The sequence below is a fragment of the Scyliorhinus canicula genome, chromosome 12 (assembly GCF_902713615.1).
Source record: "Scyliorhinus canicula chromosome 12, sScyCan1.1, whole genome shotgun sequence".
Classification (NCBI taxonomy): domain Eukaryota; kingdom Metazoa; phylum Chordata; class Chondrichthyes; order Carcharhiniformes; family Scyliorhinidae; genus Scyliorhinus; species Scyliorhinus canicula.
In genome coordinates, this window is record NC_052157.1 from 143,771,350 (window position 1) to 143,794,106 (window position 22,757).

The window sequence follows — 22,757 nt, forward strand, 5'->3', positions numbered from 1 at the left end:
GTGAAGAAAGCATCGTCTCCTTTCATCACTGTAATGCCTGATCACTGAATCATAGAATAACTGTAGTGCAGGAGGAGACCATTTGGACCATCATGTCTCCACTGACCCTTGGAAATAACTACTTTGTCCTACTCCCCAGGCCACCCCGCCCTATCCCCATAGCTAACCTACAAGGCAGCAGTGCTAACCACTGTGCTGCCTCTAAAATTCTAGTAAATGTCCCTCGTACTTTTTCATAACAGACGGCTGGAAACTGCGAACATCATGCACTTAAAGCTCTTATGGTGTTAAATCCTTGATTTTGTATGCAAAAATACCAAACCAACAACGCTTTAATGTCCATGCCTACTTCTACAGGCATTTTTAATGGCCTGCATGAGCAAACAAGGCTTCTTGTTCCATTTCAAATTTTGTTTCAAGTGTATTTAATTTCCCTATTTCACAAATTTTGATACTGACTTGTCTTTTACCTGTCCATAGCCATGTCCTTTAATCATTTATGGTTGATTAAAATCACAATTTGCCATACCTCCAAATTTTGATATTGTACTCTCGCCAATTCCCAAGGTCAGATCATTTTCGTGTATAGCAAACAAGAACAAGTCTAACACAGACATCTGGGGAACACCATGACACCTTTTCAGTCTGAGAAAAATTCCGTGCACCCTTTGTATTCTCCCATTCAAACATCTCGCAGTCCACAAGGTCATATTCTCTTGAATTCCGTGCACCATTACATTTGTCATGTATGTTACGTTACCAAATATTCCGGGAAAATCTTTATTACCATCTCGTGCATTTTTCTCATGTTATTCAAAGAACTATATGCAGCTGGTCAAGATGGAGTTGGTTTGTAGATACACAGTAACTGCGGTTTAGACTAACTGAACTTTCCAAGTATTTTAGTTTGTAGAGTTGGCTTTGAATGATGAGGGACAGTGCCAGATGCAAGTGTCCACATATGGCATAAAAACAGAGGTAATAGTTAACCAGGACCGTCTATCATTTTTAGAGCAGAAAGTACAATATCGCCCCATCTCAAAAGTAACTTTTAATCATCATGAGAGCTCTCTCACCAAAAGAACACTGATACCAATGGATAGAATGTGCAGTACCAAACAGGAGTCAACCAGCCCAAATGAACCATGGTCTACATAAGCCTTTGCACACCCCTCTTAATTTAATTAGAATAATCTTTTCTTCTCTTCCTATTTAGTCTTGTTCCCTTTTAAATGCAGTTATTTTATTAGCTAACCTTCATGGGCGAGTGGGCACAAAAAAAAAATCAGCAAATGGGAATATAATGTGGGGTAATGCACAGTAGTTCGGACTGCTGCTTCACAGCTCCGGGGACCCGGGTTCAATTCTGGCCTCGGGTGACCGTCTGCGTGGGGTTTGTACTTTCTCCCTGCATTTCTTACTGATGCTCCGGTTTCCTCCCACAGTCGAAAAATGTGCAGGTCAGGTGGATTGGCCACGCTAGATTGCCCCGCAGTGTCCAAAGGTTAGGTGGGTTTACAGGGATAGGGTGGAGGTGTGGATTTTGTTAGGGTACTCTTTCAAGGGCTGGTGTAGATTCGATAGGCCTAATGGTCTCCTCCTGCACTGTAAATTCTGATTTTTAAAATGTGAACTTGTCCACTTTGGCAAGAAGAATAGAAAAGCAGCATGTTTTTTTAATGGAGAGAGATTACAAAACTCCGAAGTAGAGGGATCTGGGTATCCTGGTACATGATTCTCAAAATGTTAGTCTGCTGGTGCAGCAAGTGATCAGGAAGACAAATGGAATGTTGCAGTTTATTGCAAGGGGATTGGAATATAAAAGTAGAGATGTTTTACTACAGTTATGTAAGGGGTTGGTGAAATCCCATCTGGAGATCTATGTACAGTTTTGACTTTCTTATTTAAGGATATAAATATGTGTTAGTAGCAGTTCAGAGAAGGCTCACTTCACTGATATTTGGGGTAGGAAAGGTTTATCTTATAGGCTCCTCTTAAGAATGAGAGGGCCCCTCATCAAAACATAGAGGAGGCTTGACAAGGTGGATGTTGAAAGAATGTTTCCCTTTTGGGACAGACTAGAATGAAGGGACAGTTTAAAAATAAAGTGTCTCCCATTTAAGACGGAAATTAGGGGATTTTTTTCTCAAGAGTGTCAGGAGTCTTTGGAACTCTCTCTTCCCCAGAGAGCAACGGCAGAGCTAGATAGATTCTTAAATAAGAAGGGAGTCAAAGATTTTCAGGGGTAGCTGGGAATGTATAGTGGAGGCCACATTCAGATCTATGATCTTATTGAATGGCTGAGTAGACTAAAGGGGCCGAATGGTCCTAATGCTCCTAATTCGTAGCTTTATATGTTCCAATTCTAACAGAACTGGAGGTGAACAAGTTTATCCTTCACAATTAATTAGTGACAATGTATTTATGAGACCCAGTTTCAGTCTTTCTTAAATGGAAAACTTCTCTACTGATAATTTTAAAGACTACTACCAGGTCACTCTTTGGCCTTCTCTTATCTGACAGAAAAGGGTCCAAGGTTGTTCAATCTTCCTGACCCATCATAACATCATAAGCAAAGGCTTTTGCAGAACATGGTCAAAGGCCTATGCAGAACATGGACCAATTGGTTGGTTGACTCCACTTTTGTACTGCACATTCCATGCATGTATTAGTATCATGAGTGTTCTTTTGGTAAGAGAGCTCTAACGACTAGAAGTTATTTTTGAAATAGGGCTATATTGTATTTTCTGCTCTATAAAAATGATAGTAGGCATTCCTGGTTAATTATTACCTCTATTCTTGTAAATATTTTCTGCCTTCACTTCAGAGCTTCTATACCCTTTTCATAATACAGAGATCAGAACTTTAGCAGTACGGTTCTGGTAAGTAATTAGAATTTCATAGAATTAGAATCATAGAATTTACAGTGCAGAAGGAGACCATTCGGCCCACCGAGTCTGCACCAGCCCTTCAAAAGAGCACCCTACTTAAGCCTACACCTCCATCCTATCCCCACCTAACGTTTTTTGAACACTAAGGGCAATTTAGCATGGCCAATCCACCTTACCTTCACATCTTTGGACTGTGGGAAGAAACCAGAGCACCCGAGGAAACTCACGTAGACATGGGGAGAACGTGAAGTCTCCACACAGAGAGTGACCCAAGCTGGTAATCGAACCTTATTAGCCAAGCTTCTCCAATATAAAACAGGACCAAAATGTTTATTTAGATAGAATGGCAAATAACACATAGTAGAGAGGTGCTTAATAAAGAATTCACACAGAACTGTGAAACAATGGTAATAACAGGCCAAAGAATTGTCCTTCTGGAATGGAATATATTACAATACACAGTGGTACTGTGCACAATAATGCTATACATGATGTAACTTTGCTAACCCAAAATAAATTGCAAGGAAAGGAATTTCAAATTAAAGAGATTAAAGGTGGGAAAGGTGACAAGTATAATCTACTCCTATATTACACAAAACTAACAGAAATTCTGATGTGGTCAAAGTTTATAAATACGAATAGACATTTGTGATGCCACACAAATACTCAGGAAATACGGCTTTATAGAATAAACTAACAAGGAACAAAGGATTTATTGAAAGCATATTATAGCTCACCTGAAATTTATCCTAAGTAATGAAATAAAGCACCAATATTAATAAGTTATTATTCACTATCCAGTGATATGCTAGCGGACTTAAAAAAGGCTAGTGGACTGAAAAAAAAATTAGTAAGACAGGCAAGTAGTCCGCCATTGACCACAAAGAACTATTAGCACAAGGACCTCAATATCCCAGGCATCAAGTTACAAACCTCAACATTTTCTCCTTCTCATAATAACAAGCAGTAACCAGGCACTTCTCTCACAGAACAGCAACTAACCAGGCACTTCTCCCACAGAACAGCAACTTCGGGCAGCTCTTTATAATCTTCCCAATGGTTAAGAAGAGATCCAAAAAAAAATACCCACCTGTCCAAATTGGTAATTGTTGGATAGTTACTGTGTAACCCATGCAAGGCTTCAGACAGGTCTTTGTAGTCGTGGTAACGGTCAAGACTAAGGTCAACCCGTGCAGATGAAATCAGGTTCTTCAAACCTTCTTCAGAGGACAAACTCCTTACAAGTTGTTGAAACTCCTCCCCAGGCTCTGCTGAGGAGTTGATCGTGCCTTGATCACTACTGTTGACATCATCATCTGTAACACGTGAAAGAGTGAAATTGACTTCTACAGCCTCCTCCACTACAGTCACATTTCTGGTCATTGGAATATACCTGTAATAAATGACGTTGCGGCCATTAAAACATTGCAAACAAATTCTGCCTGGTTTCAATTTGTTGTAACCTGTGATTAGAAATATTTTATCTTTTAGGCTCAAAGGTGTTCCACTTTGCCTTCAGTAAAGCAGTTATTATCTTATGATAGTGTAATTGATAACGGAATAGTTGCAATTAACTTTGACCAAAAATTTTGTTGAGCGTTAATATTTAAAAATTATCCAGTAGAATGAAAAATTATGAAAGGGTAACTTAAAATGACACACAGATCTAAGTCAAAGTCATACACCGTAAAACAAAATTCTCACTTGGCTTATAGCAGGACCCAGTTTGGATTATTCTATACTGAAGGATGTTAAGGTTCCTCAGCAGTTAATATTTCTGGAATATGATGCTGATCTCGCTACAAGTGTAACATTTTAATTCCACAAATGATACATTCCCTTTGACACACTATAATAATTAAGTGCTTTTCCTGCACAAATTCAGACTCAACTGTAGAATTAAACATGTTGCTATATGATTTCCTATAACTGTAATTACTTTATTACACACACCATTACAATGCAGAGAATAGAATTTGTTTGTGCCAGTCACAGTGGTGTGATAGTACACTCAATTATTACTCACCCTGGGGCTGAAGCAGTAATTTTATAGACACCAGGAACAAGCAGACGCCAGTAATCTCCGTCTTTAGCAGATCGCACTGGATGGTTGACTTCAGCAACAACAATGGTAGCATTGTAAATCGCCTTTCTGTTAGTAGCGTCAAGTACAAATCCTTTCACACCTTTGTGGACCTAATGTTAACCAAAAAAGTTCAGTTTAAACAGGAACGTAGCAAAATGGGACAGCAGTTACAATGTTAATTTCATCAGCACCAGTATGCATTTTCACCAAATTGCCCATCAATAATTGTCCTTGAGAAGGTGGTGGTGATGAGCTGCCTTCCTGAATCGCTGCAGTTCCTGTGGTGCTGGTACACCCACAGTGCTGCTATGGAGCGAGTTCCAGGTTTTTGACTCAGCGACAGTCCGGATGGTGAGTGACTTGGAAGGGAACTTTCAGGTGGTGCTGTTCCCATGTGTTTGCTATCCTTGTCCTTCTAGGTGCTAGAGGTAATGTGTTTGGAAGGTGCTGTCTAAGGAGCTTGGTGAGCTGCATCTTGTATATCGCACAAAGTGCTGGCCACAGTGTCAGTAGTGCAGGGAATGAATATTTGTGGGGTAGTAGGGGTGTCAATCAATGGGCTGCTTTGTCCTGGATTGTGTCAAGCTTCTCGAGTGTTATTGGGGCTGCACTCATCCAGGCAAGTGAAGAGTATTCCATCATACTGCTGACTTGCGCCTCAAATTTGGAGATGAGGCTTTTGTCAGTCAGGTGGTGAGTTACTTGCTGCAGAACGTCCAGCCTCTGATCTGCAATTGTAGACACAGTAATTATATGGTCAGTCAAGTTAAATTTCTGGTCAATGGTGATCCCCAGCATATTGATGGTGATTGATTCAGTGATTGTAACACCATTGAATGTCAAAAGAAGATGGTTAGATCTTCTCTTGCTGGACATGGTCATTGCCTGGTTGTGTGGCATGAATGTTACTTGGCAGAAGCCTGAATGTTTTCCAGATCTTGCTGCATATGGACATGCACTCCTTCAGTCTGAGGAGCGCAGCTCATGAACAGGACTGAACATTGCAGTGAAAATTCCACTGGGACCTTATGATGGAGGAAAGGTTATCGATGGAGCAGTTAAAGATGATTCGTCTAGGATATTACTCTGAGGAACTCCTGCAGCAATGTACTGGACTGAAGACAATTGGACTCCCAACAACCACAATTATCTTCCTTTCTGCTATGCATGACTCCAACCAGAAGAGTGCCCCCTGCACGCCCCCTCCCTCCCGAATCTCATAGACTTCAATTTTTCTAGGGCTTGTTTATACCACACAAAGTAAAGTGTAGTCACTCTCGCCTCTCCTCATATGCTGCACATTTCCAGTACCTTGTTTTTATTTCAGATTTCCAGCATATGCAATATTTTCCCTTTCTACCCAACTGTCTGCTCAGGTACATACAAAATATCCCATGGCAATTTTTACCGAAATGAGAGGGAGCTATCCTCAGTGTCCTGGTCAATATATATCTCTCAAATCAACAGCACATTCAAAAGAACTGCCCATTATCACATTGATGTTTGTGGGAATCTGCTGTGCACATATTGGTTGCCACATTTTCTACATTACTGTACACAGTGATGACACCTCTGAAGTACTTTCCTGGCTGTAAAGCATTTTCATGCATCCATGGTCGCGATGAGCACTATGTAATTTTTAATACAACATTGCTTCACATCAGATTACTATTTTTAGGCAGGGAGAGAGCAAGGTAGTGTTACTCAGATGTTAAATGTACTTCGTTTTCTAATTTAAAAAATAAATAAATCGGGACGGGTGTATTAGTCAGGAATAGCACTGAAGTCCTGTTACCTTTTACCTCATTAGGTCAGACTCAACCTACCTGCTTTATAAATTGAAGGAGGGATCTTTTATTTTGCTTCCAATACTTTGGTAGGCCCACGGCAAAGGGGAATTTAACACAGCCCAATTCAATAGTAACTTCAAAGCAGTTTGTATGAAGGTAATTCCAGTCTTGCATACCACCTGAGGAGCAAGAATTTCACACTTATTTCATTAAACAGCTCAGCAGTTTCAGGAAAGAAAATGACTCAGCAAAATGTTTCATAACTAATTTTTATTTTAAACTAAGTTCTGACAAATCTAGGGAAATCTTAATCAATTTAAGCAATGATTCAATTCAAAGGGAGATTTAACTATTTAAAAAATAACCACGGTAAATCCTTTGTTTGAACATTCGATACAACAGTGTCCTGCATTATAAAGCCCAACTGTATGTTTAAAATATGTTTATTAACTTATAGGTCATCACAATAAAATGTTATAGAACTCCAGGCAAACAACTGAGAGGTAATCCAATCTATACTACACTGCTGTTCCCAACCCTTCTCAATGAAACTAAGATGCATTTTGCTATAGCACAGCAGCACAATTGAGCACAGATGGAGGCATTTAAAAAAAATAGAATGATATACATCCTAGATACACCATTATAGAAATATAGCCCCTTGTTCATTGGTGCTTCTAGCTAGCATTACCCCACCTTCAAGTCAATTTTAACCTACTACAGATTTTAACAATGAATTTTTATCCCTCTGCAATTTAAAGCACCAGAGCCGGCACCACATTGATGTTCAACGACACTAGTCAATCCCGCTTTGAACCTCTGTACTGTGTAGTTTCGTTCACTTTACCCAAGGATGGATAGATTTATCTACAAAGGAGTACAATGAAGGTTCACAAGACCGATTCTTGAGATAAAAGTGATTTCCCTACAAGGAAAGATCAAGCAGACCAGGCAAATGGCCTACTGCTGCTCCTATTTTGTAATGTTCACGAGTGTTTAGAAGAACGAGAGATAGCCTCATTGAAGAATAACACCATTAAAGATGCTTGACAGGTTTAATGCTCGAGGAGGTTCCCGAGCTGGAGAATCCACAACGAAGGGCCAAAGTCTCAGATCCATTTAGACCCAAGAGGAAAAACGTCTTCATTCAAAGGGTTGACAATCTTTGAAATTCTCTAACGCCTAGAACAGCAAATGTTTGGTCGTTCAGTACACTCAAGACAGAGATCAAATATATATTTTTGGATAGTTGTGGAATAAGGGATAGGGAATGATGTGGAATGGTAGAATTGAATTAGAAGATTATTGATTGGCTGGACAAGCAAGAACGGCCAAATGGTTGCTTCTGGGTTCTATTTTGCACCCTTGAGGACCCTATGGGATTAGATAGAATTGTGTGTCTAGGATGCAAAAAAAAAATGAAGATAATTCCTAGCTAAGTAATCCAACTTTCCTTATTCCATATTCTCTACATAATCAAGCAGCATAGAGGAAAAATGTAGAAAGCATAACACTAGCCCTCAGAGGGGATCCGTCATCGTCAATTTCAAGTGTTGCAGTTTCTGCTGGACAGTAATGTAGCAAATAGGCGATGATTGCTCTTAGGATTTGCACCTGCTATCAATAAATTGAATTAAAAACAGTGTGCAGAAAGCAGCTAGAAAACCTTCAGTTAGCCTTATGGGTTCCTTTCCTAAAAGGCAGTGACACCATTGAATACAAAATCATTGATATGTTTAATCAAAGACCGGTTAAAGGATAAAACATTACAACAATAAACAGGAGGTACTTCAACATATACAAGAAAATAGAGACGTTTAACAGTTTGGGTTTAGGCCAGCGGTCTGCAGCTGGCTCATCAAGGGCTCATGTACAGCTTCCAACCTTAATCAATCAAGCCCATTTTATGGGAATTGTTTTGTTGTACTTGTAACAAAATTTGTTAATTGAATGATGGGTTTTGTTAAAAAAACCTTTTAAATGTTGTTGAAGTGTGGCTCTTGTTTGTCAATATTAGCATCCAATTATGGCACTATAGTTCTTAGAAGATTGCATTTTCCCAAATTCTTTAAAAAAAGGATCTTGTTATTAAGGTTGCTGACCCCTGTTGAAAGTCCTCCACTGGAAAACCCAGGTCACAAGATTTGTTTGGGCCCTTGGATTATAAGTGATAAATAATTGAAAAGATTGCTTTAATTGCTCCGTGTAAAACACAGAGTTGGGACCCTATAGGAATCTCCACAGTTCAAGCGCTGATTTGTGAGAAAACGGATAAAACGATGGAATGATTTCTTGATCCAAAGAAAGATGACCTTCGGCTAAAAGAGGATTGTGAAATACCAAAATGCTTCTTACCTGGTATGTTGTACCAATGTGCACCATTTGTGATACCCAGAGGAAAATATTCGTCAGGAAACATATCTTTACAAGGGTGACCTTCAAACATTGGACTGTTTTCCTAAAAAAAACATTAATTAAGCGTATTGAAACTGGATCTCAAAAAAAGCTGGTCATTTGAGCTACAATAGGCTTTTGTTAAATTTCTCTTTGAAGGTGTATTCATCTGCAAATAACTATCTTAAATTTTAAAAACATTCTAGATTGATGGGAAAATTAGACATCAAAACTAGAGATGTCCAAACTAAGCAGAATGAATGGTTTCAATTTTAGCACGGTAACCATCAACTACTCTAAAGTCGGGCAAAGCAACTTCAAAAACCACTACCAGTATGTCTGTAATCGTTCCCCATTATTAGCCATGTTATGAAAATTACAGAAAAATTCAAAGCTTTCAAGTATTTAAAATAAAATTTCAAGTATCCCAACCAACAGGCATTTTTATTTATAGCATCGCAGTAATCAAGGTCCATGGACTTTATTGGAGTAAAATTAAAGGTCTTATGCATTCATGTTTCCTTTTGAATGCATCATTGAACTATTTAGGTGCGCTGTAGTAATGCTTTCATAAAAGAGATTTCCTTTGACCAATTTTTCAAATAAGGCAGCTAGATTTTAGGTTGGTTATATTTGACAACAGAAATTCACAGGAAAATGGTAATTCCATCCATTAAAGAGTCAAACAAAAGGACCTTTTACACAAGAATTGTGGCAAAGGAAGGTGGTGAATATTACAATTTTTTAGCACATTTTAAAAAAAATTTAGAGTACACAATTATTTTTTTCCAATTAAAGGACAATTTAGCGTGGCCAATCCACCTACCCTGCACTTCTTTTTGGGTTTGGGGGGGGGGGGGGTGAAACCCACACAGACACAGGGAGAATGTGCGAACTCCATGCAGAGTGACCCAGGGCCAGGATCAAACCCAGATCCTCAGCTCCGTGAGGCAGCAGTGCTAATCACTGTAACACCTTGCCACCTGAATATTACAATTTTATCATAGAGTCCTAGAGTTTTACAGCACAGAATGAGGCCCTTCATTGTGGCTGTACTGGCCATCGAGCACCTGTCTATTCCAATCCCATTTTCCAGCACTTGGTCCGCAGCAAGTTTCATGGTGTGTAAAATGAGTGAACAATTAGAAAGAGAAGAAGGACTAATCCCAAATGATGTGGATAAGCTGGGCAGCAAGCCGGGCTGGCAGGGCAGCATATTTGGTTCATCCTAATTGCCCTGCAGGTGGTCACTGCAGTCCATATGGTGTAGATACACCCACAGTGCTGTCAGGGAATTCCAAATTTGATCCAACGACAGTGATGGAATGGCAATATTGTTCTAAGTCAGGATGGCATTGGTTCTGAGAACTTACAACATGCTGCCCTTGTCCTAGGTGATAGACGTTGCAGCAAGCTTGGAAGGAGTTGCTACAGTGCACCAAGTAGATGGGTACATAGTGCTGTCCCTGTGCACCAGTGGTGGAGGGAGTGAATACGAGTGGTGGATGGGGTGCCAAATAAAATGGGCTGCTTTGTCCTGATTGTGCTGCTTCTAGAATTTTGTTGGGACTTCACTCATCCAGCAAGTGGAAAGTATTGCAGCACACCCCTGACTTGTGCCTTGAAGATGGCGCACAGGTTTTAGGGAATCAGGAAGAGAGTTGCTCCCTGCAAAATTCCCAGCCTCTGACCCTCACTTATAGCTACAGAATTTATAGGCTGGTCCAATTCAGTTTCTGATCAATGGTAACTCCCAGGATGCTGGTGATTTGGCATTAGTAATGCCAAAGTAATGCTATGTTTAGGAAATGCTGTGCTGAAGTTTAAGAAATCAGGTTACTGCAGGATTGAACATCTTGAAAATTCACAAGTCACCACATGAAATCTATGCATTAAAAAAAATATTTAATGGGATATGACTGGTAGGATTGCATATGTTGGGTACAAACCTTTCTCTTTCTTCCACCCCTGTCTCTTCCTCATTTCCCCCATCTCAGGGTAGCATTTGTTGCCTATCCCTAACTGTCCTTGAACTAAGGGGCTTTTCGACCATTTCAGAGGGCAGTTAAGAGTCAACCACACTGTGGATCTGGAGTCACAGGAATCATTTGGAGCAACTCGGTAAGGCAAGGATGGCAGGCTTCCTTAAAGGGCATTAGTAAAACATGGTTACCATTACGGAGACTGAATTTAAATTCAATCAATTGCCGTGGTGGGATTAGAACTTGTGCTAACTTGGAGCTCTGATTACTAGTCCAGTGGCATTACCACTACGCCATTAGGCTTGGCTAACTGACAAATCTATTAATTATTATTCATCCTTACTGGAGTAACTAATCTAAATATGGTGAGATAATTGAGAACATACTCATTTATTAAAGAATGAGATTAAGATTACAACAGTACATGAGGTACAAGTTTACCAATTTTTTAAAGAAGCAATTATTTTAGGAAGCATAGCAAAACATATTTTGAAAAGTGGAACAAACTTAAGTAAACTGGGTACCTTAGCAAAAGAAAGTGCCAACTGCTTAAAAATGGCATCATCCGGCGATTTACTGTACACAATAACGCCTTCTTTATCATCATCATAAGGGTAATTCACTACCAGGGAACCTTTTCAAAATACAAGAACATAACAGTTTTATTCTTTCTTTTGGTATCCTAATAACAAGTTACTTAAAGGTATAACACACCAAAACAATACAGTTCACACTTGCGGTTAGAAATATATCATAAATAAAGCTGATAGGGAAAACACTTTTAAAAACTGATCCAATTTCCTGAAATCTATGTTGATAAATGACTTTTTCCCCCTCTAAATAGTTGCATTAAGGAACAAGCGCCTTCAAATACTTAAATATATTTCCTTCCAAAGAAGTCGCTAGTTTATCAAGTTAGGCCAAGTGATGATAGAAACAAATACATACTTCTGCACCTGGTGGCATAATTCTATCATAATTTACCATTATACCCTATTCCCATTAAAGGATACTTCGATTCCGCCCTCAAGGAAAATCCCCCAACATTCATTATTGAATTTCCACTTGTCAAGTTCCCTGACTCCTAGGCTCAAGAGATCAGCAAGTTAGCTACAAATACTTGCACTCTAGCTCTAATTTTTTTAAATAAAGACACAAAACTAGATAGGTCAAGTACAATAATTAACAACCTATCAAGTCAATTAAGTTAAACCTCGATTTACAGTAAACTTTGTTTTTTCCTGCCCTCTATCATCCGGAATTACCTACTAACCGGAAGTTCTGATATTTCCCTTAATACGAATCACTTTAGCCAACCAGAAGCAATTTTGATGTGGATTTCATATCTGTAACCTGTATTGTATACAGTATTAATTTGTAATTTATGTTTTAACGTATTGTTGAACATTAGACTTAAAAAGAACACTATTCTTTACTTCCTGACTGCTTGCACATTAGCTCAAGATAAAAGCATTGTGCTGTATTCCACTGATAAATGGAACTCTCCAACAAGCAGCATTTTTGATTATCCGACACCATCCATTCCCCGTACATACTGGATAATAAAGAATTTATTATACTAAACTTCAATACATCAAAATATTATTATGGATGCCGAGCAACAAATTAACCTCAGTACGTTAAACTATCACAAGATATATCAAGGCTATCGTGCATGTCTAATCAACTTGTGGAACTCTGGTCTTGAAGCTCCATCGCATACTTGCCCAGTCTCCCATTGTGTTGTGCCTGCCTCCCAATTAAAAAAGCAATCACTTGAACAAATCAACACTGTGACTTAAGTACAGCAAGTTTAGTGGGCCTAGTGGCATAAAGATAGTTTCTAAAAATTATTTCCTCACTGGGAAACGCGAGCTGGGTGGACACAGAACCATATCAGGACAGATCGCAGGCTGGGCCATAGGTGATTAACTGCAACTTTCAGACTCGTCCCAAGAATCAGGATCATCAGGCAAACAGTGAAGGTCTAAACCAGGTGCTAAGTTAGCTGGCCAAAGCCGAGGTAGTGGTAAGGGCCAGGGAGGCGGGCAAAGAAAAGACATGATCAAATGGCGGCACTGTACCAAATCACTACCCAGCTACTCCTTTCGGATGTATAAGTTTATGGATAATCGGTGGGTTGGGGTGAGGAGAAGTGTTTGGTTGGGGGGAGAGAAGAGAAAAGATGATCAGGCTTGGTGGTAAAGTGGAGAAAGAATAAATTGGAGCATTTTGAAATACACTGTCATTTGCTACCTTAACATAGACTAAGATAATGCACTCTTCCTGTTTTTTGAAGCACCCTAACTATTCAAATTGTCTAATAATTCTGATGGACATTAATTATTAAATTCCCAAATGCCAGCCAAGACTACAAATACCTACCACCGTGTAAATTAGCAGACAACACAAAAGGAATCTTTTGCAGCCAATCCATCACAGCTGATGTTTCTGGTTGTCGCGGGTCAGAGATTTTAAAAAATTGGTCAGGGAAGTTGCGATTCAGATCAAAGTTGTTACTATTGTTTCTACCAACCACGCCACTCACATCCCCTGCAAGTTGAAGCAGAAACGTTTTTAGAGTTGTGCAAGACTCGTGGAAATCATTAGCATTTTAGAAAACAAAGGACACAATTTATTCTTGCTCGGGCATACAAAATGCTCAGGTAAGCAAAAATGTTAGAAAGGTCAGAAAATGGAACAGTTTTCAGAGTTGCTTAGAAACTTGAAGTTAGCAGCAATTGGGTTATGCACAGCAATTGGTTTGTGTGCAATATTTTCAATGTTTTTTCTTTTTTGAAAGACCAAGCCAGTCATATTTTATATATATGACGACCTAAATCTTTAAGCACTAAAAACAAAGTTATTTATTGTTTTGATAATCCGTGCTCTTAAATACATTTTGCCAGATGCAGGAGCTTTTTGCAGAAATTATTTGACACAGGAACTGTTGAACAAAAAATCTCTACCAGGAAAGACAGCTTAATTTTCAGCTTGGAAGGACAAGAGGGAAATAGTAAAGAAAGCTCAAAAGAAACAATCTTATTCAGGTCTCTAATGCAACAGAACCATGACTCTACTGGAGGAGTGTGGTAACAAACAAAAACAGCACAATGAAAGGTGACTGTTGTAGGACAGACCTTGAAACTCAGTACTGAACACTGGAATTTATTATTAGAATAGTTCCTTTCATCCGTGGTCAAAAAGTTTTAATGAAGTTTCTTCCAAAATCTATTGTTTCAAATTCAAAACATCACCTTCTGATGACACCTCATATCCATCAGGATTCATGGACGGCATGATATGGATTCTTGTTTTATTCACCAAACTGGTTACTTCAGGATCAGTTCCATAGTTGTTACACAGGTACTCAATAAGATTCAGCAGGAGCTCACGGCCTACCACCTCATTCCCATGCATGTTCCCGATGTATTTGAATTCAGGTTCACCTAGTTAAATGAAAGCATTTATGTACTTAGCACGGTTGAATTCATTTTCCTTCATAGATCACTGATTTTATTTGCATACACACTGCAAATATTTTAGCTTTAAAATTAAATAATGCAAATTCACTAGAGTACAGTTTGCAAAGGTGCTTGTCATCTCACATCCAAGTAACGAGTGCTAGCAAGAATCCGGAGCAGCAGTAATGACTGATGTGGACAGGCTGCACCAGCGTATCTTCAAATCGCTGTTAACAGCCGAAATGGACAAAAATGGCCACTTGGTACTTTTCAAATAGTTACAATTAAGAAATGTGCAAACTAACCCCAAGTTCTTTACCAATTTCCCTGTCATTCCTAATGTCCCGACTTTTTTTTTTACACTTGGTCCCGCTTAGGGAACATTTATAGTGATATCTATTTCTTCATGTGACTTCTCATTTGCACCTTTCATTCTAGGGCAACTGAAAAACTTGCTAAAATATATTCCACAAAAGAAGAATAAACCCCCGTGGAACAGAAATTGTTGCATTTTCTAGACACATCCTGTATTTACTGAGCAACTTCCATTTCCAATCCTAAATGGGACAATACAATCCTAGCTCTTAAAACATGTAAGCCATTAAATTTCAAAAGAGCAGCGAGGATTGAGGTTTGTTTACTAGGCTAGAACAAATGTTCTAGCACTGTTATAGGAGGCAAGGGAGGACGCACATTCCAGTTTTCTTTAAATTCTCCTGACACAGATATAGAAAACAAATGTAACTTTTCTTTGTAGTCAATCTTTAAAAAATTGCAAGTTTGCAACTTGCCAACACAGTTTTCTGCTGTTGGAATAGATGCAACACTCATTTTGAGCCTTGCCATTTAGATGCAATTAAATCAAATTCTGTACGATTTTCTTGAAACTATACCCATTTCATGGATGCCTGGATTGTCCGATATTTCCATAACATACAAATTCCTTTGCTCCACTGATTTTCCAACTGTATGTAGATGTGTGATCGCTGGATAGTCCGTGGCGTATTTCCTCAACAGGATCTCCATGTCTGCATAATTATGGTGCCTGAAGTTTGCAGGTTCAATGGCTTTGGACTGATGCTCATCTTCCACTTCCGATACATTGTGTGTCCTGAATTCAGTGTAGGCGGTGGTCGTCTCAAAGGTATGATTATCTGCAGCTACTGGAGGTTGAAGTGTGAAATTAAGTTGCGTGGCTGGACCCTCAAGTACTTCAATGTCGAAGATAGTGACAGGCATGTAACTGTGAAGACATGAGCAATACCTCTAGCAATCTTCTTCAAAATAGTTTTCAATGAATGACTGAAATCTTTTGCATTAACTCATTGTTAAAAAGTAACTAACTGAAAATTAACCAGATCTTAGAATCCAGACAAATCTATTAAATGCCAAGATCAATTTCTAAACTGTTAATTTTACAACAAGATGCGCAAGTAACAATTTAACCCCTCAAAGTCAAGTGTTCAGTCAATATATTACATCAAAATAACATTATTGCAGCTTTACAGTTTGCCATGCTTTCAATGATTGATTACTATTTTCACTTAAATTAATTCCAATATGATGCATCTCACATTGTTCAGATCAAGAGATCTGAACTCCCTTTCACTGCCAGCACAAGTGTGTACTATCCACAAAATGCACTACAGTAACTCATTCGGGATCCTTCAATAGCATCTTTCAAACCTTTGATCACCAAGAGGAACGAGGTCAGCAGGCACACGAGAACACCAAGGTTACCAAGTTACACACCATTCTGACTTGGGAGATATATTGTTGTACCTATACTGTCACTGGGTCAAAAACCCTGTAACTCCTTCAAGAGGGCAATTAGGAATGGATAATAAATGTGCTTTGAGTTGTCTGGCTTTGTCTGGCATATGTCTTCACCAATTGATCAAACAGAACATCAATTTTATCTTTCACTTTTCTTACCCTTGTGCAACAACTGTTACATTGTAGATCCCTGGTACTAGCAACCTGTGGAAATCGCCAAAATTGCCCGTTGTGATATTATGATCAATGCCAGCAACTACAATAGTTGTGTTAGAAATTCCCGAGCCAAAGACAGCATCTGTGACAAATCCTGCAATACCAATATGGACCTGCAAAATACAAGAAAGAAATGCATTTTCCAATTACTTTAACAGTTCGTATTTATGGGACATGATCAGCAGCTACTCAGAATACATCAAACTTGAGTAAACCCATAAAATGTTTCAAGCCCAAATTATCTAGTACCCATTTAGTTCTAGACATCACTTGTCAGTTGAGTGAGTTTTTCCTTTTGGCTGGCATGGAGGGGAGAGAGTTAGTATGTCAGTTGATGCACTGTCTTCCCAAATGGTACTCTAATAGGTGTGGGGTGATGGATCAATTGAAACTTTCAGATTGAAATCGATAAGAGGGGTAAAAGGATATGGAGCAAAGAAGGTAAAATGAAGTTGTGGTCCAGGCTCAAGGCTATGAATGGCCTACTCCCATTCCTATGCATATACAATCGTAACCATACTGGAAAGATTCTGGAATGTTTCATTGTTTTGTACAGTATTTTGGAACATCCCAAGGAGTTGAATGGCAGTATAGAATAATAGAACTTACAGCAAAGAAGGATGCTTTGTACATATGCTGAATCTGTGAAAGATCTATCATGCTTAGCCCCATGTCCTTTTCTGTTTGTAACCCCACATTTCTGTTTGCTTACCATCCTGTCTGGCACCCTGAAGCCTGTAACTATCCTCAGCATGATCTAATATATGGAGCTTTGAAAATGCTGTTCCTTGCATAGGGTTCAGGTCATTTATAAAGTTTGAAATCAGTAATGGACCTAACTCTTGAAAAATAACACCTAGTCTGAAAGAAATTCACTCTTTGCTTCCCATCACAGTCAATTTTGTATCCATTTTACCACTTTCTCTTCATTTCATGGGCTTCCATCTTCTTAATTAGTTTCCATTGACAATGTTCATTGAATGCTTTCTGGAAGTTTTTTCATAGTACATTTAAAAAATTTTTTAGAGTACCCAATTATTATTTTTCCAATTAAGGGGCAATTCAGTGTGGCCAATTCACCTAATCTGCACATCTTTGGATTGTGGGGGTGAAGGGTGAAACCCACGCAGACACGGGGAGAATGTGCAAACTCCACACGGACAGTGACCCAGAGCCAGGATTCGAACCTAGGTCCTCAGCGCCGTTTCATAGTACATTTACTGTACTACTGGACTACCTCCACCATTAACCCATCAAAATCAAGTTAGCCAGAAATTATTTGCCATTAACAAATCCATACTGGCTCTGCTCAATAAACCCATTCCTTTCTAAATACACCCTTTTTCCCTAATAATGGTTTCTAATAGCTTCCCCACCAGGGACATTAGGTTGATTGCTCTGTAGTTTCCTGCTTTAACATTTCTCTCCTTGTTTGAACTGTTTTATAATATTAGCAACTCTCCAGACCTCAAGAACTACTGTATCCCATAAGGAGTGAAATAATTGTGACGTCTCTATTATCTGAAGAGCAATAGTGATAGGTAATTCAATAGCTATGGGTATAGACAAGCATTTCCGTGGCTATAAATTACTCCATGACAGCGTGCTGCCTCCTTAGTGCCAGAATCAGGGATGCTGCGGAATGGCTGCAGGACATCCTTCAGGGGGAGGGCAAACAGCCAGAGGCAGGGGGCCCCATTGGTAAGAGGGATGGGGTCCTGAAAGCAGATTTTAGGTAGTTAGGAAGGGAATTAAAACGCAGGACCTCAAAAGCAGTAATCTCAAGATTACTTTCAGTGCCGTTAGCTAGTGAGCATAGGAATGAGAGGATGGAACACGTGGTTGGAGAATGGGTGTAGGAGGAACGGCGCCTATTTCTGAGGCATTAGGACCAGTTCTGAGGCAGGTGGAACCTGTACAAGATGGACAAGTTATGCCTTCAGAAGGTCAGAATTAATACACACGCAGAGAGATTTGCTAGTGCTATTGGGGAAGAGTTTAAATAAGCTCGTCAGGGGTTGGCCACCTGGGAGAGACAGTTCAAGTAGGAAAGCTGGTAACAGGAAGTAGAAAAGTAACAAGGGAAATTATAAGGCAGGTGAAATGAAGCCAAGCATAAACCAGGTTTGGAATGCAGAATGTTAAAAAGGCACAGTTAGGGGCACTCCATCAGAATGCACACGACATTTGCAACAAGGTAGATGATTTAAAGGCACAAATTGGGGTAAATGGGCATGATCTAATTGCCATGGCTACAGGGTGACCAAAACTGGGAACTGAATATTCAAGGATAATCAACACCAAGGAACGACAGGCAAAAAGGAAAAGGAGGTGGCGTTGCACTGATTTTTTTTTATTGGACACTAAGGGGCAATTTACCATGGCCAATCCACCTAACCTGCACATCTTTGGACTGTGGGAGGAAACCAGAGCACCCGGAGGAAACCCACACAGACACGGGGAGAACGCGCAGACTCCTCACAGACAGTGACCCAAGCCAGGAATTGAATCTTGGACCCTGGCGGCGCTGTGAAGCAACCGTGCTAACCACTGTGCTACCGGGCTCGTGTTGCACTGATAATATGGGATGGTATCAGTATATTACTACGGGAGGATCTCAGATCGCAAGAACAAAATGTGGTATCTGTTTGGGTGGAGCCAAGAAATAGCAAGGGGCTACAAACATTAGGAGTTATTTATTGGCAAGCAATCATTACTGGTAGCGTGGGGTACAGTATTCATCAGGAGATTAGAAAAGCATGTAGCATGGATAACACAGGAATTATGGGTGACTTTAATATGTATATAGATTGGGTATATCTGATGAGCACAAATGCAGTGGAGGACAGGTTTGTGGAGCATGTCAGAGATGGTTTTCTCGAGCAGCATGTTGATGAACCAACTAGAGAATAGTTATTTTTTAGATCTAATATATAATGAGAAATGGTTAATTAATAATCTTTTTGGAAGAGAACCTGAAGGGGCGAGTGACTATAATAGGATTGAATTTTACCTATGTCTGAAAGTGAGGTAGTTCAATCTGAAGCAAGCGTGTTAAAATTTGAACAAAGGAAATTATAAAACCACGAAGAGCAAATTGGAGAAGGTGGCTTGGAAAAATGCATTAAAAGCTATGATGGTACACAGGCAATGGATAGTCTTTAGAGAATTATTACAAGGTTTACAGCAATTATACATTCCTTCAAGGCATAAACCCACTCCCAAAAAAAGTCAGCTGCGACTAGAACAAAGAACAAAGAAAATTACAGCACAGGAAAAGGTCCTTCGGCCCTCCCAGCCTGCGCCGATCCAGATCCTTTATCTAAACCTGTTGCCTATTTTCCAAGGATCTACTTCCCTCTGTTCCCCGCCCGTTCATATATCTGTCCAGATGCATCTTAAATTATGCTATCGTGCCCGCCTCCACCACCTCCGCTGGCAAAGCGTTCCAGGCACCCACCACCCTCTGCGTAAAAAACTTTCCACGCACATCTCCCTTAAACTTTCCCCCTCTCACCTTGAAATCGTGACCCCTTGTAATTGACACCCCCACTCTTGGAAAAAGCTTGTTGCTATCCACCTTGTCCATACCTCTCATAACTTTGTAGACCTCAATCGGGTCCCCCCTCAACCTCCGTCTTTCCAACGAAAACAATCCTAATCTACTCAACCTTTCTTCATAGCTACCACCCTCCATACCAGGCAACATCCTGGTGAACCTCCTCTGCACTCTCTCTAAAGCATCCACATCCTTCTGGTAATGTGGCGATCAGAACTGCACGCAGTATTCCAAATGTGGCCTAACCAAAGTCCTATACAACTGTAACATGACCTGCCGACTCTTGTACTCAATACCCCGTCCGATGAAGGCAAGCATGCTGTATGCCTTCTTGACCACTCTATCGACCTGCTTTGCCACCTTCAGGGTACAATGGACCTGAACTCCCAGATCTCTCTGTACATCAATTTTCCCCAGAACTCTTCCATTGACCATATAGTCTGCTCTTGAGTTAGATCTTCCAAAGTGCATCACCTCGCATTTGCCTGGATTGAACTCCATCTGCCATTTCTCTGCCCAACTCTCCAATCTATCTATATTTTGCTGTATTCTTGGACAGTCCTCCTTGCTATCTGCAACTCCACCAATCTTAGTATCATCTGCAAACTTGCTCATCAGACCACTTATACCTTCGTCCAGGTCATTTATGTATATCACAAACAACAATGGTCCGAGCACGGATCCCTGTGGAACACCACTAGTCACCTTTATCCATTTTGAGACACTCCTTTCCACCACTACTCTGTCTCCTGTTTCCCAGCCAGTTCTTTATCCATCTAGCTAGTACGCCCTGAACCCCATACAACTTCACTTTTTCCATCAACCTGCCATGGGAAACTTTATCAAATGCTTTACTGAAGTCCATGTACATGACATCTACAGCCCTTCTCTCATCAATTAACTTCGTCACTTCCTCAAAGAATTTGGGACAAATTCTAACAAAGGTAATGAAGGATTAGAAAAGGCCTATATAGTTGGCAGAAGAAGAGTTGTTGAAGAAGCGCAAGAGAACGTGCGCAAGATAGCTCTTGGTCAGTAATTGGGCCCAAGCTGTTTACAATATATATCAATGATTTGGATGTGGGGAGCAAATGGAATATTTCCAAGATCGCAGATGACGCAAAGATGGGTGGGAATGTGTCAAGGAAGATGCAAAGCAGCATCAAGGGCATTTGGACAGACTTAGCGAGTAGGCAAGAACATGGCAGCTGGAATATAATGTGGAAAAATCAATTTATCCATTAAGGTAGGAGGAACATATGTGCAGAGTATCCCACAAATGGTGAGAGATTAGAAAGTGCAATGTACAAAGGGACCAGAGTGTCACTGTCAATAAGACACCGAAAGTTACCTTGTAGATACAGAAAGCAATTGGGTATGTTAGCCGTTAACACAGGAGGACGAGTATGGGAGTAGGGAAGACTTACTTCAATGGTTTAGAACCTTGGTGAGATTGCACCTGGAATAATGAAGGTGCAGTTTTGTTGCTCTTACCTTAGGAAGAACATTATTGCCATAGAGGGATGCAATAAAGTTTCATCAGCGTGGTTCTCAGGATGGGAGGGTTGAGGGCAACACAGTGGCGCAGTGGTTAGTGCTGCTGCCTCACAGTGCCGAGGCCCCTGGTTCGATCCCGGCTCTGGGTCACTGTCCGTGTGGAGTTTGCACATTCTCCCCGTGTTTGCGTGGGTTTTGCCCCCTCAACCCAAAAGATGTGCAAGGTAGGTGAATTGGCCATGCTAAATTGCCTCAATGGGAAAAAATGAATTGGTACTCTAAATTCATTAAAAAATGGGGGAAAAAAGAAATAAAAAGGATAGGTGGGCTGTTGTATGGAAACTAGGGAAATTGGGCCTGTATTCAAAGAGCTTTGAAAAATGGGAAATTCTCATTGAGATCGACAAATTATTTAAAAAGGGATAGACAGGCTAGATGTAGATAAATGTCTTTGCTGGCTGCGGAATCTAGAACCAGGTACACAATTTCAAAATAAGGGGGAAGCCACTTGGGGCTGAGATGAAGAGAAATCTCCTTACAGAGGGTTGTGAATGGAGGAATTCTCTACCCCGGAGGGAAGTGGAAGCTCAGTCATATGTTTAAAGCAGAGATTGATATATTTCAAAATACCAATGATAAACTGATATAGTGGGTATGTGGGAAAAAGGCATTGAAGTGGATAATCAGGCTGGATGGGCTGAATAGCAAACCAAGATATATCCCATCAGAACCAGATGGCTTACCAACTTTCTCCATTGACTACTATATTGTTAATACACTTAATTATCCTCTTTTAATGTAACACTTCCGTTATCCACTTCCTTATAAGTAGTCATTTAATATTTTTGCCATATCCTCCACATCTGCACAATGATTTCCCTTACGAGTCCAATTTAATATAATCTCTTTTGTCTCCTGTATTAACTTTTTCAATTCCGTCCTGTATTTTCCATACCGTCCTGATTATTATAGAGATCTTGTTCATAATATGCGTAACGTCTCCATTGTCTTAAATCTTAGTTCATTTATCAAGATTGATGCATTGGGGCAGCATGGTGGCACAGTGGTTAGCATTGCTGCTCACGGGGCTGAGGTCCCAGGT

At 39.9% G+C, this 22,757-nt stretch overlaps 1 protein-coding gene across 1 annotated transcript in view; it reads right to left on the reverse strand.

Annotated features, from left to right (window-relative positions):
* cpda (carboxypeptidase D, a) overlaps nucleotides 1-22,757 on the reverse strand; it is a 94,115-nt gene that overhangs the window by 24,079 nt on the left and 47,279 nt on the right. The window contains exons 4-12 of the mRNA XM_038814345.1: nucleotides 16,543-16,712; nucleotides 15,501-15,850; nucleotides 14,401-14,592; nucleotides 13,529-13,696; nucleotides 11,668-11,777; nucleotides 9,123-9,225; nucleotides 6,804-6,946; nucleotides 4,918-5,087; nucleotides 3,982-4,284 (exon numbers count right to left, since the gene is read on the reverse strand). Coding sequence (XP_038670273.1) covers nucleotides 3,982-4,284; nucleotides 4,918-5,087; nucleotides 6,804-6,946; nucleotides 9,123-9,225; nucleotides 11,668-11,777; nucleotides 13,529-13,696; nucleotides 14,401-14,592; nucleotides 15,501-15,850; nucleotides 16,543-16,712 — 1,709 coding nt within the window. The remainder of the gene's footprint in view (nucleotides 1-3,981; nucleotides 4,285-4,917; nucleotides 5,088-6,803; nucleotides 6,947-9,122; nucleotides 9,226-11,667; nucleotides 11,778-13,528; nucleotides 13,697-14,400; nucleotides 14,593-15,500; nucleotides 15,851-16,542; nucleotides 16,713-22,757) is intronic.